At 39.9% G+C, this 17,540-nt stretch overlaps 1 protein-coding gene across 1 annotated transcript in view; it reads left to right on the top strand.

Annotated features, from left to right (window-relative positions):
• The window catches only part of TRPS1 (transcriptional repressor GATA binding 1), a 220,970-nt gene extending 207,474 nt beyond the window's left edge, over window positions 1–13,496 (top strand). The window contains exons 5-6 of the mRNA XM_080909365.1: window positions 9,289–9,411; window positions 12,185–13,496. Coding sequence (XP_080765491.1) covers window positions 9,289–9,411; window positions 12,185–13,246 — 1,185 coding nt within the window. The 3' untranslated portion in view covers window positions 13,247–13,496. The remainder of the gene's footprint in view (window positions 1–9,288; window positions 9,412–12,184) is intronic.
• The last annotated feature ends 4,044 nt before the right edge of the window (window positions 13,497–17,540 follow it).

Raw genomic sequence — 17,540 nt, 5'->3', positions numbered from 1 at the left:
ATGTTCTGTTTAACTGTAGTAGTCAAGGAGCTCTCAATACAGACGGGGCATCTGTTTGAAGGATGACATCACGTACCAGGTGCCTATTTCAGCCGTGGGCATTATCTCTTTAAATAACTACCATTTCGTGTGCCCCCAGAAAACGCAAGGCTGGGTTAAAAACTGATAATGCAGTGCAGTTGCTAAAAGACTCAAAATATGGGTGAAATCCAACTTCATTTTCCCATATAACAAGCACATGTCTATGCACACACCTGTGCAAACACATAAGCACAAGCACACACACACACTAGTGTTTTTAAAACTCTCGCTTTGAATCAAATATCTGAGAAACTGCAATGTGTCACAGACTGTGATGTTGAAAAATACAGATTTTATATATCATTGTGATTGTTTCTGGACTCTGTGTACTTAATACTTGTATTACTTCTAGGAAGTTTTGGTGCGTATGTATTTATGTGTGCATATTTGTATATGCTTGTGTGTGTTTTGTGTATATGTGTTTGTGTGTATATGTGTTTGTGTGTATATATGTGTTTGTGTTTCTATATATATTTGTCTGTGTTTTATATGTGTGTTTGTATATATATATATATGTGTGTGTGTGTGTTTTATTTCTGTATTTGTATGTGTTTGTGTGTGTGTATGTACATGTGTGTGCATGTTTGTGTGTGTTTTCTATGTGTGCATTTGTCTGTGTGTGTATATCTGTTTAGTGTGTGTTTCTAAGTATGTCTGTATTGACGTTGGTGTTTTAATAGGAAAAACACGATAGCTCCCATCTTTGGGATAAGACACTCAATGTTCTCTTTCCACATTTCATTGTGTCATGTCGACTAGAACCTAAAGAGACTGGAGTACAGAGTGTTTTTGTTTTGGTTAAATGGTACATGTCTAACTCAAGGAATCAAAACCGCATGCTCCATTGGTAGGCAAAAATGTTAATGTGTACATACAAATAACGCAAGAAAAATAAAAATTAAGATTTTCAAATTGTATGAATCTTAATACATTTGGTAAAAAAAAACTATCTTTCTGATTTAGCAATAAATGATCTTGTATGCTAATGTCACCCAATATTTTGAAAGGTTTATTCCTGAAAATATACAAATGGGTAAAGCTGAAAAGTTGGTATCTGATATGTTTGTTTATACCACATGTCGAAAACACTAGCATCATTTTTTTTTTTTATCTCATCTCTGGCCAAGTGATGTATAGAAGCAGAGACTAGAACACAGCATCCTTTCCATGTGACAGGCACTGTGTCTATCATTGGAGTCACCAACTATACTCTTAAACAAAGTCTCAATTCAGACAATTTTTTATGTACATCAGGATCAACACACATTTGTTACATTCTCCTGAGGCCCCCATCCATTTCCCACCATTGACTACATGCTTGCTTCCTCTAGCCGTCAACCTCAGAGCATCTTAGTGCCTTAGCTGAGCAAGGATGAGTCATTCTTTCTATCACTCTCAAACGTAAATAATTCCGAGGGGAATATAGGCTATAGTTAGAAATGGTAGGAGTTCTTCCGAGACAGCTATAGTGAAATGCTTTCGATAAAATTACCCCCGGGAGTCACCTCGATATTAATGAAAAAAAAATATTAGGAACCACAGTTCTGAAATAAGGCACGACTGTTTTTATCCTGTGCATATTAATTGATAGTTGTGGAATATTGCTAGGTCTCAGTTGTCACATTCTTAAAGTAGATGGAAGAATAAAAGCACATTCCTCTCAGAATCATTTTGAAATTGTCAGGTAGGGAGAGGTCCATGGTGTGCATACACATATTTTAAGTGCTCAATGGATGATTAAGGAAGAGATGAAAAGTACTCAGTGAAGTCTATTTCAAATAACCTTTTAAAGATATTCTGTGGAAATTGATCATGTCCTTTTGCCTAGACTTTGAGATGAAGATGTATTGATGTAGTTTAGTGGTGTGTGTGTGTGTGTGTGTGTGTGTGTGTGTGTGTGTGTGCTATTGTTGTTGTTAAGAGCTGTATGCCTATAGTATAAGTGGGTGTATAGATTTATATAAGCACGAGCATGCACATTTATGGGTCCGTGCATACATACAGGCCAGGAATCAAGAATGGGTGTGTTATTCAGTGGTTCTCCAACTTCCCAATTCCTCTGAGGCAACCAGCCAGGAAACTCTATGGGCCCAACTTCCGTGCTTCCACGGTGCTGGGACTGTAACTGTGCAGTACTGCTTCCGGGCTGTAAGGGCGTGAGGATCTGAGCTGGAATTTTTGTTTTAATAGCAAACACATTAGTGATGAGGCCATTCCACCAGCTCTGTACCAGGATGTAGGTTTTGATGGTATAGAAGTCTAAGCACTATTCTAACACACCACTTTCTACTTCATCAACAAATGGCGAAGACTACCTGATTGTTCGCATCGAACCTAAGCAGGAACAAAATATTTCACACTTCTCACCCCTGGGAACTAGTGTGCTTAGAATCCTGTGTTCTTGATGTAAGGAGCTTTCTTTTAAACATTGTGAATGTTGGTGGAGAATTTTGCATGCCTTTAATTTTCGGTGGAAAGTATGGTATATTTTTATAAGAATGCACACCTCCTATAATGTTGGAAGTCATTGAAGAATCATTCATGTAGAAATGACGACGGTGGGGATAGTGCTGTTTCATGGGCCAGTTCTTATCATCTCAGTTACTAGCATCAGAATTATTGGTGTTTGTGTCTCAAATCTCGATCATCACTGTAAAGTGAGATCTAAGGTTTCTCCATTTGACTGGTGCGAAGCTGATAACTGTGTGTTGCACACTTACTATGAAATTGTCCTCTGCTGGTGGATTTTATACTGTGCATTCTCCTCATGATGAATGCGTTTATAAAATATATCCCATAAATAAAATGTACAATAAATTAGTAGAATCAACTCATCTGTTTTCCAGCATCAGTTTTATTAGAAGGTGCTAAATTGTTTAACAGTGCCCCGCCAAAGCCCCTTTTCTTTAAATAAATATTTTTCCATGACTTTGTCATTGTCATTGATGAAAAGCAACTAGCCAGTGACTGTGACTACGGCTGAAAGCAGTTCTGCAGTGGCAGAAACAGAAGCATGGAAGAACTTCAGTAGATCTCTTAACAGTAATGACTTTCACTTGGAATGACAAAGGACAGTGCAGACACAAATTTCAGCCATATTTTCAGCGGTCCACATGCATACTTGCTGTGACAGCTGAGTGCTATTAGAGAAACAGAATAGGCCAGAAGTCTAAAGAACTGGCCCTGTCCAGCTCTGATTCTGTGGCACCATTTGTACGTACTATGCATTGCTGGTTAGCTCATTTGCCCAATGGAGGGTATGTCAAAGAAAGCTGATGTCATCTTCAGACGCACGGTGTAGGTTTTCTGTCTATGCAGTCAATCTCTAAAGTATTCATGAGTGGAGACTGTGTGTAGTCTGTGCAAGACAAGCATTGGGAGATTTTTATTTTTCTGTTCTTTGCTGCTGGAATCATGTGTTGCACATTAGAGGGGCTAGAACTAATGTTTTGGCACCGTTACAATGGCTGGTCCACTGTAGTTGAGCATCATGGGAAAAATCATATACACCCTGCACCTGGATATAATGTGTGTAGGAAACCCAGAGTGTACATTGCCTTCTGTTGTAGAGCAAGGGTTGTGCTGTAGCTCTTGAGATATATGTTTAATTAATGCTCATCTTTGCTATCATCAATGAAGTATTGAAGATGTGTCTTGAATAAGCAGGTTTTCTCTCTGAGCTCTCGAATAGGTGATTATAGAGTGGGTGCTTGGCTGAAATTCATGAAATCCCTTTGGTTTTCTGGCAAGAAATCTGAGGACAGCTAGGGCTGTTTCAAAACAGACACGTTCATGCTGTAGAGCTCATTTCAACCGATTCTTCATCATTTTATTTGGAACAAAAGTCAGCCAGAATACGGGTGACTGTTGCTTTCTCTTGGCAGAAATTTTGCCCTGTTCTTGATAGATTATTGGCCAGCTGGTCCTTCTTGAATGGTTCTGGCTATTTGAGTAAACCAGATTACCACACACAATTCACTGTTTTTATTTTCTAATACCTGTACCACTCTCTAGTCTGGATGTTCTATGGAATCATGTGTAATAAACCACTTCTATTTCTGGACAAGGAGAACGCAAATAAAGTGGCATCTGCATCTCACGTGGTAAATGAAAGCAGTTAACCCAATAGCAGATAAGCATTTAGAATGGATCTGATAGTTGAACAGCATCACATCCTGTTTAGTCCAGTCTATCGAGTCTGATTGATAAGATACTTTTACTAATGTACAGTAAGTAAATATGAACTTGTTTCCCAAATTCTAGACGATTGCATATTATTACAAGTGCTTACCAATAGTCAATCTTTTCATCACTAGAAAAAAGAAATCAGCCCTTAAAATCGTTGTGTGTATAGGAAGCTTTTCATTTAATTTGCTGTCAGTGTTCATGAAGAGTCTCTGCATTTAAACTCTGTGTCCACGGGGAAGTCTGCCGGGTTCCAGGCCGTGGGACATTGTGCATTGCTTAGACCCCAGACTGTAGCACAGTGCCAGGCACAGGCTGGACCCTCAATAATCATTCCCAGGACCGGATTGAACTAAACTCCCACTGGAATTTTATTACTGCAAAATTGAACCAGAAGGTTCTCTCGTAACCATCTGTGTGTTTCCCCCAAAATGAAATTTGCAAAGAATGCTTGAGATAATCAAATAAACACAGAAAATATTTAAAGAGTTAAAAAAATATTCGAGGCACATCCAGGCTAACAGCATGTATATCAAGTTTCGGATTGATTCGATTTAAAATGGCTACGATATAAAACCATAAAAAATGTGAGTAAATACTCCTCCCTATCAAAGCTTGTTATGTAATTACATGGTCCCAGAATGGTTCTTATTCACAGAAAACCATTAGGAAAGATCATTTCTCCAGAAATGTATTTGCCAGTGGAGACTTTTAATATCATAGAAATGAATCGTCTTGTCCCAAATGTTAAGCCACTTGAATAAATAATCCAGTCAAGTTTTCATCTTATTAATCAAGTGAATTCAGTTCTTCTTCATAATGAAACATGAAAACCCTAAAATTTCTGTTAGTGGATGACTCTAAGTGGTAAAATAAAAAGGGTGGAAGCGGATGAAACAATTTAGGTTATTTTTTTCCTTTGTGTTTCATCTTCATTAGCCAACACACATGGCAGATCCACATGGAAAGATACATAGCCAATTGAGGAAGTAAACCCTTTGATACTGCTACAGTGCTTGGGTGTGAACGGAAGGGCTAAAGACGCCTCACCCCCTTGAACTGCTGATTGTAGATGCTGGGTTGTCTCAACTATAGAAGTTGATCGCTGAGATGACTTTATGTAGGTTTCGGGTTAGAGGACAATCAATCTTCGATCACGGAAGGATCCAGTAAAATCATGCAGAAGTAGAAGATGCACTTGGGCTGTGTCAACATCTCTCGTGCCTGTGTTTAAGTACTTAGCTTTCCTTCATCCAGAGAGAAAGGATTAGTGCTAAGTACATCCTTCAGGAATGGCAGGTGAACTCCTCCCCGTATCATTCCTCAACCTCACTTCCCTAACTCCAGACCTGTAATTCTGCACTCTCTAGCACAGGGTCGGAACCGTACGTGTTATTACCATCTCTTAAGAACGGCTCGTAGGAAATGGCGAGACTTGTTATTTAAATCACACGTGGACAAGCCGACCCATCAGTAATGTAGGACTATTATAGCGAAGAGCACAGGCTTTGGCCTTGCCTGACCTGGTGACTAACATCTACCAAAATCTGGCATCGTTCCTTCTAGACGATAAATGTGAAAAACAAGACTCCACCATGAGCTGTTTTCTCGATTTTATTCTTTACACGTAATTTATCATTGCTTCCCAGCTCAGATAAATTCTCTTAATCCCAAGGGAACATATTTAATTTTTATTTAAAAATAGAAGGGAATGCTGATGGTGAAATTAATGATGAGCAATGCTATTTCCAGCACTGTCCTTGGTGTTTTTTTGTTTTTAAAAAGGAGAAAATGTAAAATTTCTTTAGAAAATCCAGGATAGGATGACCCCATGCATAGAGGTTTTCTTGTAGTTAGAGTAAAGATTATTTTCAAAGACGGGCAGAAGGACCTCCTCTAACATCCTTTGCTAACAGGCCTTTGCTCTGCCTGGAGCAGAGTCAGAAAGTGCACACCCCAGGGAGACACCTTCCTGTGTCCTTTCGGGGTTCACGGCTTGTGCATGTTATAGAACAATGAGGTTCTGTGGTTGTGAAGTTTTCTATATTCTCTGCCACCTCAAGAAATTTTGGTGCCTCCAGGACATGATTCCGCAGGTTTCGCAGTGCTAAGTGTGTTGAGATTCGACTTAGCATCTTCCGTGTGAAATGCTTCTCACCTCTCACCCACTCTCTGCCCGAACACCAGCACCCTCCTACTTGAGTAGGTGTGAACACCTAGACATTCCGCTCTGACTCAGTTTTCCGTTCTCGTAATTGATAAGATACGTCCAAGTGAGGTAGAGCGGGGAGCCCATAATTGGATGTTCTAAGCATGCCTTGAACATTTGAGAATGACATTTGGTGAAAACAGAACTAAGAACAGTTTTCATAAAATAAATAGCCATAATTGGACTCTTTTAACCAACATCTAGACTTGCGAGGCATTGACTGATCAAGTTACTTCATCTCTGCCATGGTTTAATAGTGTCTATTATACAGAATGAATACCCCGAGATTCTCTCACCAGCATAGAGTTTATTATAGTGTAGAAACGACACTCTGTGAGGTCAGGTAGCACGTCCCATAGTAGCTCTTAGTGAACCTCCAGAAACAAGTTGGAAGCTTCACTTCTCAAACTGATGTGTAACCTCTAAAGCATCTTGATTTTGAATTTGAGAATTTCAAGTAATACCTGATGAATTTAAATTAAGCTAAGGCTTGTCCTTAAAAAAAATAAATACAGTGAGTTAAACTGAACCGCATGTAACTGCTAAGAGCAAGATACAGCTCAGGGAAAACAAAGGCTGTAATTTCAGGGTCCCCCTTGCTAATGAAGGGCAAACGGATTAGGCATCAGATTCTGAAAAGATTGAAATGCTCACCTAAAGAAGAAAGACACCCACTCTGGCATGCTGCGTCAGGTTCCCAGGGCATTAGGAAAGGGAAGTAAGCTGGGGTGAATCCTTTCACACCCAGACCTAAGCAGAGTAGCCTGGGCCACGCATGTGGGTTGGTGCCAAAAGGACATTCAAACGAACTTTGTGTGGCCCAGGCTGGAGCTGATTTACCATCCAGTTACTTAGATCTAGGGCAATGTCCAATATGTCACCATTAACAATTAAACCAAACTCCACCCCACCCCCTTCCTCTGGAGAAATGGTGCCGCTGGGATTGCTTTGTAAGTGCAACCTATAGTTGCTCGTTGGTTTCTAGATCTGCTTTGGTGGCAGACCCCAATCCGGACCCACAGACCTCTGCTTCCAAAGGTTGGTGTTGATGTTGTGGAGAGAGTCACACTGTGTTCCTGGATCTGATGGGTATTTGGGGCAGGCAGTATTGGGGAGCTGAATATTATCTTTGTGAAAATCTTGCTTTTATTACATCAGCCAAAGAGGCACAAACGGCCACACTAATGAAATTGTGTTCTCGGTTGAAAAGGGCAATTGTTACCCTGACTTTTGTGCTCCCTCCAAACAGCCCCCCAATCTCGTTAAGTTATTGCTCTCATTTCGGATCTTTATAGCCGCACAGCTTAGCGGCCCTCGTTTCTTCACGTTTCATTCATTTTCCTTGTATTGGTGATTAATGGCGGATGTCGAATGGCAGAGTAGGCAGGCATCAGCAACTGCAAAATCATAATTAGTTTAGCTGACGAGGGCCTCTGATAGCACTTGCATCTGGATGGAAAAATTACCCTATAGGGAGCTGGCTGCTCACCAGGTCTTTTTAGTGATAGATTGTGAAACACCCGATGAATCAAATGCCCTTTTCAATGCCAAGAAAGTGTTCCAGCCTCGAAGCCAAAATTATGTCTGCAGAAGGCCTTCCATTTGAAATGTATCAGAGTACAATTATAACCATTGTATTTTTTTGGCAGGCACAGCACTCCCCTACAGTATAGACTTTCGTTAAATAAATGGCCTAAACCGTATGAATCCCTGAAATTTTGACTTATGGTGTTTGTAATATTTAATTTATAATAAAATTAGGTTGCGGCAAGGCTTTCCCCCATTTCTTATCTCACAGGCCTGTTCTTTCACCAAAGGTTTCTCTGAGAAAGAAGAGTTGAGCCACGATTTGAACTTTTATTTTATTTTTTGCAAGAGTATCCCATTTCCTGCCTGTTCCTGTCTGTGCCTATACACAGTCTGACTTTTGTTGAAATGAGAAGTTCAGCGGAATCCTTACTTGGTCAGGGGACTGTGGGGGGGGCGCAAAGATCAGTCCTAATTAGCGACTTTTCAAGGTTCTTAGAGGATCTTTGAATGCGGTGGTTGCGCAATTCGGATCTCTAAAATCGACACCGTATTCAACAAACTCGGTGGATTTCCAAGGAAGGGTTAGATAAAGAGTCGGGGACAGGAAGGCATTGTCTGACTTCAGCAGAGGCCTCTGAAGAGTTTGGCTTAGCAATGCTGAACTTCCCCTAGGCTAGCAAAAATCCTAAAGGCCTGCTCCGCTTTGGGGCATAGAGGGTGTTCTCTCTGATTCCATAATCACAAGGGAAACACCAGAACAGGCGCTCTTGTATTTTCCTAGTCCTTTGCTTGTAGGAATGACATACAAAAGGTAACCAGTCTGGTCTAATGTTAAATGGTTTCCATGATGAATTGCTCGAACCCCCACTTGAAGTCTCAGGTAGCGTATTCCAAACGCCGCCGCGTGCTGTCCTTTCTAGTTTTGTTTTGACACTTTTAATAGGTGTGTTCCCACCCCCCCCCCCCGGTCGAGCGTTTAGGAGCCATCATTAAAGGCAAGGCTACCCCAAAGTTCAAAGAGTTAAATCTGGTTCTGTGAAAAGGCCTTTGGTGTTCCACACACCTCATCCATCACTGTGGGGTTAATTATAATGAAAATCAGCGGTGCCCATTAAACAGAATTGAACCTGACCTCATTATGGGCAGTGTGGTTTTCCACTGTCAGGGTTGGGAGTCTAAAGACAAAACCCCTTGGTTGATTTGGACTTAACTCTCTGCATCATGTGACTCACCTCTGACCTCGGCTCTTTCTTTTTCTCTCTCTCTCTCCCCTCCTGTTTCAGAGGCGAAGAGGCTCTGGTGTTTTTTGTGCCAACTGCCTGACCACAAAGACCTCACTCTGGCGGAAGAATGCAAATGGCGGATATGTATGTAACGCATGTGGTCTCTACCAGAAACTCCACTCGGTAAGAGCCCGTCCCAGCCTTCAGTCAAAGCTTAACCAGACGAGCTGGCCTCACCCACACTCCAGTCCTCCTTCTGCTACGTGTCTCTTCGGGGCTGTCTAGCACAGCCATTCTCGTTGTGCATGTGATTTATTGCGAAAGGACCTCGGACGTTATGGGAGGTCCATCCGAGGTCATTAGTGATGCACCTTGCATCTTTGATTTAGCAGAGGGAAAATGACTGATTTCTGGGGACTCCACACAACAGGTGGAGTCCCCCTGTTAACAGGACGACCTGTTAACCGAATTGCCTGGGATTCATTGAGGTAGGAAGAGAAACCTCACACACGAAAGGTAGTTTAGGACAGTAGTAAAAGCAACCCCGGATGTGCCCATTCCAGTTCACCGTTTGTGTGTGAAGGAGCCCTGCTGGCTGTGTGAAAGCTGGGCAAGCAGCGAAGAGAGGCCACTGGGCTGCACAGTGGAAGGGACACAGGAGCCCCAGAGCCTGAGATCTCCTGCTGGCTTTGGCTCCTGGGAGTTATTTTGAACAAATTTCATCTCAAAATGTAGTTTTAACTCATTTAGGATTAATTAATAGGGTGTAAACTGGCAGTCTCCCTTCCCCCACCCCCCAGCATAAGCAGGAATTTCTAAGTTCCTGGAGACTTTCTGCAGTCTAAGCGGCACATCTCTGTCAAGGGCTGACTTCAGATAGTCAGTGCCCCACTTACTAAGTAGTTTTCACTGTATTTTTTTCCCCCATTTTATTTGGCAATTCACCAGAGCTCTTAGCACGGGCAAGTGAAAAGATTAGAGCTACAGGGTATACAATTTGAGACAAAACATCTAAGTAAGTGAGCACTGAAAACACTTTTTAGAAACGTGCCCACTGCCAGCAGTGGTGCTAATTGAGAACACTGTAAAGCCCACGGTCATTAGCACGGAGTTGGTAGAAAGACCCTCACTGCCATTTTACTTTTTTTTTTTTTTTAACCCTCGCTACTTAAGCACAGCAACAAGCCTCTCTTTAATGAGCAGGGACATTAATGGTTTTAATTGAACTTTGGCCAATTAACAGGCCAAGAATTAATTAAATTGCTGCTCGGCCAAATTATAATAATTTAACCACTATGAAATACACCAAAATTTTTTTTCAAAATTATTTTAATATTCATCTCTGCAGAGGTAAGATGGTCTCAGCTTGGAGATTTATTTTTTTTTATTTCACCATACATGAAAATACATAAACATTGTGTGTACTCAAAAAACAATGACGTAACAATTAGACAGTTGTAAGAATTAATTAAATTCCAGGTTTTTTGTTTGTATTATGGAGACTAAATACTGTGCATTCTTTACTGTACAACATAAATGGATTGGCATATCAAATCCAACTAGGCTTTTCATTCTGAAACCAATAATTGTATCACCAGTAGCAAGTATGCGATTTTTATTTCTACCAGTCTATCGAGTGGCAATAAAAAATATTCTCCCACAGTTTTTACTTGTATTGTTTTAATATCCAAAACATTACCTTTTGAGTTGAAGTCTAAACCTTGTATAAATTACTTACAAATTTTATGTTTATAGATGCAGAAATTATCAATAATGTCTTAGAAAATATCAGACCACCTGAACATTCTCCTGAAATTTAGTCCATAAATATACATGAATTTACTACACCCACTTATTTTATTTTAAAAATCAGAATTAGAGCTTCTCTGCAGGCAGGGCTTCTATAGTCTTACCTCCAGGTTTTAGTCATATAATATGAATATCCATTGAACACTTGCGTAGGTACCGATCATGCAGTGTCTAAGCTGAACGCAATACCGGAACTGAATGGAAGCTGTCAGGCATTCATTTTACACACACCGGAATCTGAACCAAACATGCAAAGAAACTTACCTTTTCAACACTCAACTAATGCTTTACCTGGGATGCTTAGGTAATGATTTTGCAGAGATCATTAAAACAAAAGAGTAAGATTAAGGCCACAAAATTTGTGTGATGATTTTCTGATTTTCTTTTCCTCACAGTCCCGACAAAGGTTTGTGTTTGATTATGCACACTCTGATGCAAATATCATATATATTTACCTTGGCAATTTTTTACAAATACGTATGTGCTCATTAGCCTAAGCATCTTGACAAAATACTGTAGGGCTTATAGCAATAGACACTGACTTGTTCAGGGTTATTGTGGGGGATGGAGGTCCCAGCTTGAGAAATGTCTGCCCAGGACTCTTTTCAACATAGTTTCTTAATTTCCTCTTGAGAAGACAGTTATAGACACCATCATGATAGATCTTTGATACATGAGCTGATCCAAGGGAGAAACAGGTATTGGGATCTTAGGTATAGCAATGCATTTTTTTTCCTTATTTTTTTTTCTCCACTGACAATACTTACCCACCAAATTGCTTTGTTGAAGTATCTTTACAGAACTCAAGAGCTGATGTATTTTAGAAAAATCATGTCTTCAAATGGTTTCCTCAGCAGTTTTCATTAGTGGTGACAGTCCCCAAATCCATTCAGTCTGAAAACTCTGCTTTCAAGAAAATTAAAGTTTTCTGTTTCTCCTCCACACCCCTTCCAGGATGGATATTATTTTTTTAGCTTAAAACACTGCATTTTGGTTACTTCCTCTGATCTTGCCCAGGGCAGAAAGAAGAGATTAGTATCTTAAATGCCACTCTCCCAAATTTCAGTGTGGTCTATCTTTCAGCGAGGAATTTTTCATGCATTTATTCATAACGTCTCTCTTTTATGTATTGTGTTTGTCCCTACAGACTCCCAGGCCTTTAAACATCATTAAACAAAACAATGGCGAACAGATCATTAGAAGACGGACAAGAAAGCGCCTTAACCCAGAGGCACTTCAGGCTGAGCAACTCAACAAACAGCAAAGGGGAAGTGGCGAGGAGGTCAATGGGAGCCCCTTAGAGAGAAGGTCGGAAGACCACTTAAGTGAAAGTCATCAGAGAGAAATGCCCCTTCCGAGCCTGACTAAATACGAAGGCCAGGGTTCATTGACTAAAAGCCATTCTTCTCAGCAGCCAGTCCTGGTGAGCCAAACTCTGGATATTCACAAAAGGATGCAGCAGCCTTTGCACATTCAGATAAAAAGTCCTCAGGAAAGTACTGCAGAGCCGGGAAACAGTTCCTCCGTATCCGATGGGAAAGGGAGTTCTGAAAGAGGCAGTCCCATAGAAAAGTACATGAGACCTGCAAAACACCCCAACTATTCTCCACCAGGCAGCCCCATCGAGAAGTACCAATACCCACTTTTTGGAGTTCCTTTTGTACATAATGATTTCCAGAGTGAAGCTGATTGGCTACGGTTCTGGAGTAAATATAAGCTCTCCGTTCCTGGGAATCCGCACTACTTGAGTCACGTGCCTGGCTTACCAAATCCTTGCCAAAACTATGTGCCTTATCCCACCTTCAATCTGCCTCCCCATTTCTCCGCTGTTGGGTCAGACAATGACATTCCTCTAGATTTGGCGATCAAACATTCCAGACCTGGGCCAACTGCAAACGGTGCCTCCAAGGAGAAAACCAAGGCATCGCCGAGCGTCAAAAATGAAGGTCCCTTGAATGTAGTTAAGACGGAGAAAGCTGACAGAAGCACTCAAGATGAACTTTCAACCAAGTGTGTGCACTGTGGTATAGTGTTTCTGGATGAAGTGATGTACGCATTGCATATGAGTTGCCATGGTGACAGTGGACCTTTCCAGTGCAGCATATGCCAGCATCTTTGCACGGACAAATATGACTTCACAACACATATCCAGAGGGGCCTGCACAGGAACATTGCACAAGCAGAAAAAAATGGAAAACCGAAAGAGTAAAACCTTAGCACTTAGCACAATTAAATAGAAATAGGTTTTCTTGATGGGAATTCAATAGCTTGTAATGTCTTATGAAGACCTATTAAAATCTAATTCATAGAGCCTGCCTTATCCAACATGAAATTCCCTTTTTTTTTTTTTCTTAATTTCTTTCTTTTGAGAAGTAGGTTACCAAGATTTTAAAACGAAACATATGGTCAGTGAGAAAGAATGGAATCTATAGCTAATTTTTAAAACAAAGGAAACCTAGAGCGAGAACTATCTTACCTAATGTATACTGAGGAATCTCTGTAGAGATGGTCCACCAAATTTTAGCCATTTTGTGTGTAAAAATACAGATGCTCTCTATGATTTGAAAGAGTTTACATATGATCATACGACAGCAGTATTAGGCTGGCTATTGGCCCATCCATTCAGAAACCTGCATGAAACAGGTTGCCTACAACGAAAAATATCATGAGATCCCAGCCAAATGAGGAGAAGATGGATCTCCGGGGCAAGGGAAGAAAAAATGGCACCTCTTGAATTAGTCTCCTCTCCTTGACCGTGTTTCAGATTTAGACCTCAAAATGTGAACTGTGGTTAGGCTTGTCCAGCGAGCAGTAAGAATTGTGACATTGGTGGTACAACGTTTTTTTTTTTTTTTCTTTTTTTTTTTTTTTTTTTTTTTTTTGGCAGCCCTGCCTGTACATACACATACACACCCTTTTTGATATTTTTGTCCTGTAGATCTTCCGGTACTCGCTAGTCATTTTGATTGCAGTTTAGATCCATTTTGTTCAAATCTATCTCCTCCTAAAACTATGCCCTAACTGCTTTATGTAGTAATCCGATCTTAGCCAGATATTTCTTTCTTGTTTATAATGAACTGGTTTGGATTTTTTTTTAAAACCTCCTGTTGGTCACTAATCTCTCTTGGCACATTGTAACTAAAGCAATCCCCCTCGCTTCAAAAGACTAGGTCAAAACAAATATCAGGCCATGGCTTTAATTGCTGAGAACACATGGTATTTCTCCACAAGGTAACCTGCTGTATTTATTTATTTTCTTTTGGTTAAATATCGTTCCCAAACTTTGTGGTCAGGCAGCATGCAAGGTTACGATGCCACAGACTGACAGTTGGTATATGTACCAATCGATCCCTTCATTAGATTTATACAGGTTTAGTTAAGTAGCATTAAGTAGAATTCTTAGAAGTATGTCTTCATAGTACTTTTAATACTTAAGGCTGTGTATAAAACTATCCATGAAGGGAGAGCTCCTCAGCATAACTGCTCAGGGAAATAGGGCTAAATAAATGAACATTAAACAATTGGTTTAAGGTGCTGTTAGTCGAGCCTCAATGCTTGCTACAAGGATGTATGTACAAGGACTGACTTTAATAATTTGCATTATATTGTCCCAACCAGTAGTTTATTTTTTCGCCACGGAGATGTAGAAGATATTACAAGCTACTGGATGTACTGTCAGATTAACTTATTTCATTAAAAAAGTTGGGAGAACAAATAGGAAAAAAAAACTTATTTTTCTAGTAAATATTAATGTATTACATTTCAAATAACGGTGCCTGACATATTGAATAATTATTTTCTACAGTGTACGTATGCAACAAAGATATTCCATCATGCATTAGAGTCAGTTCTGGCTCTGCCTAGCTGTTTACATTTGCAAATGTAGCAAAACAAGGTAATGAAGCAACTATTTCTATTGCAGTAGGTATCTCTAGTGTGTGCGTGTGTGCGTGTGTGTATGTGTGCATTAAAGTTGTAAACGGTAACATGAAACAAAGGAAGTTCTCAATATAATGGTGTGGAAAAACAAGAAGGAAATGAAAATATTTTTATGCCTACTTAGGATACAAGGGTAGAACCATTCATTCCAAGTACTTTTTTTTTTAATTTTAAGCTCTTAACGCGCATTGTTATGCTTAAGATGATAAACATATATCCTCTTTTTATTGCTTTGTCTATGTTTCAGATGAAACATTTCAGAAATTCTTTTGATAAGTGTTGCTGGACTCTGCAGCACGGATGATTTGCTTGCATTCCGGAGTGCCCTTTGCATTCCGGCATTACATTCATCCACAGTTGCTTTTGTATTGTTCTGTTGGGTCGGGTTCAGCTTCTTTCTCAAGATGTGGGAGTCTCATTTCTTAGAGCAGGATGGCAGGTAGCTAACCAGTCTGTGACTGTTACAGCGAATGAAGTTCAAAATACCTTCCTGATGCTATGTTGTCCTCATCTTCATTCTTGCCTTTTTGTTTATTTTCGCGTTTAAAAAAAAAATGGAAAAGAAAAGAAAAAAAAAAGAGAAGATCGAGAGAAAGAAAATCAGGACTAAGTCCTCTGCTTTGGTTTCATTGTTAAAGGACCCTGTTTTAATCTCACCTGTCTGTGGCGTAGCTCAAATGTTCACAAGAACTGAAATAAAGAGGTGGAATGAGGAACTCTGACATTCGAACGACTTGATATAATTTATCTGTCTTAGGATTTTGGTGGCTGCATCTCAGAATATAGAGGGCTGTCTGAGAGGAGCCAAAGATCTAAAGAGGAGCTTTCCCAAACAACAATATTTAACTTCCTTAGTAACACGAACATAAAGTGCACTGATCCTCAAGGCTCATTCTAATGTGGACCGCCCAACTCAACAACACACCAGAAATTTGGTCAACTTGGGCAATGTTGCACATAACATCTTTGTCATCCTCATGCAGTTTCTTCAGTGTGTTAGACAGAAGTAGATTTTTCATTGTTGGCAATGTATGCCTTTTGTTTTTTCATTCCACTGTTTTGTTTTCTCTCAGTCAGACATAGTAGCAATGATTAGTATTGGAAAATACATATCACTGTGCTTGGGATATTTATGGTCAGTCTACATTCAGTAGATTATCTTTTGGTTAGTTAGATCTTATTCCATATTCCTTTACTATTAATTCCTTTTATTGTCATGTCTGTTTATTTAATGCATATTTTGGTAGAGAAAAGTTGGGCCTTACGGCATGACGGACATTCATAATAACACTAAAACTCTCATTTCTGATGACCTAAAGTTTTGATTCCATGTTTCAAAATGTATTTTAAAAATGAGTTATAGTTTTAATGGCATTTGAAGACTTTTGTCTTAAATTGTGAAGGATTTTTAGTGAGGTACTTACCCCTTTTTTCTGAAGGACTTTCAAGATGATTTTGAGACTTTTCTCTCTTGGAAAAGTCTTCTGGATACACCACGTAAAGTACTGTGCTATTTCAACCCTTCCCTTCTTCTCAACCAATTTGTTCCTTCTGTACTGAGCTTTGGTTTCAACCCTGGGCCAGAACCTGCTCATGTTTCCTTTTCTGACATCTCTCTCACCCTCACTCACCCCCATGAAAGTACTGTTGTTTGGGATCTAAAACCGTAAGGAGCCAGCCCACCTCAGAAAATTATGGACTGAGTGACACTACACGAGAACATGGGAACGGGATGCGGTTCACAGAGTTAACACACTCTCTCTGTCCTTCAAACAAGAGAGTTGCCCAGTTCTCTCTACATGACATATTGAGATGTTTTGTTTGTTTGTTTTGGTTTTTTTTTTTTTTTTTTTGGTTTTGTTTAATCACCTTTTAAGATAGTGATGTTCTGTTCTAAACTGTTCTCTTTTAATAAAAGGTAGAGTTTAGGAAACAAGCATGGGATTCTCTTCTGAGATAATAAGGAGAAGGAAACAGTGATTATCTTCAAGAGCTTTTTGTGGAAGCCTGTGGTAGCATATCCTGTTTATGATTGCACATGTGCACACAATCTATTATGATCTAAAGCAAATACAGCTCCCAAAACATCACATGTACATATATTTTTTAATTGCCTGGGGAAATTTTTTCCTTAATAAATTGAAGATGATCCATACTGCTATCAAAATAACTATTACCCTCTTGCCTTGTGTCTGCAAAACATCACAAAGTTACCCGTATTGAGACTTTTGTACTGTCTGCCTACCTAGTTAATAAACATTAACATCCTTTGAGAAGTGGGATTATCTGCCATCTGGAGGTGGAACTGTGGAGTAACTATGCTGGTAGCCTGTTGGTCATGCTGCCTTTAGACCACAGCCCAGCCTCTTGCCCATAGTTGATGTGAATTACACTCTGTCTTTAGGTTGAAGGCCGCACCAAAAAAAAAAAAATACCATGTGGCATCTTTGGTTAACTGGGAGATGAAAGCTCTCTGACCTTGCAAAGTAAAGTACACCTTGAATATGAAGCTAAATAATGTCCTAATCAAAGAAAGGTACTGCCAAGTTTACCAGGCTACTGAG

The sequence above is a fragment of the Micromys minutus genome (genome assembly GCF_963924665.1).
Source record: "Micromys minutus genome assembly, chromosome: 33".
Taxonomy (NCBI): domain Eukaryota; kingdom Metazoa; phylum Chordata; class Mammalia; order Rodentia; family Muridae; genus Micromys; species Micromys minutus.
The sequence above is the reverse complement of the archived record's forward strand: the minus strand, read 5'-3'. Positions and strand labels throughout refer to the sequence as shown.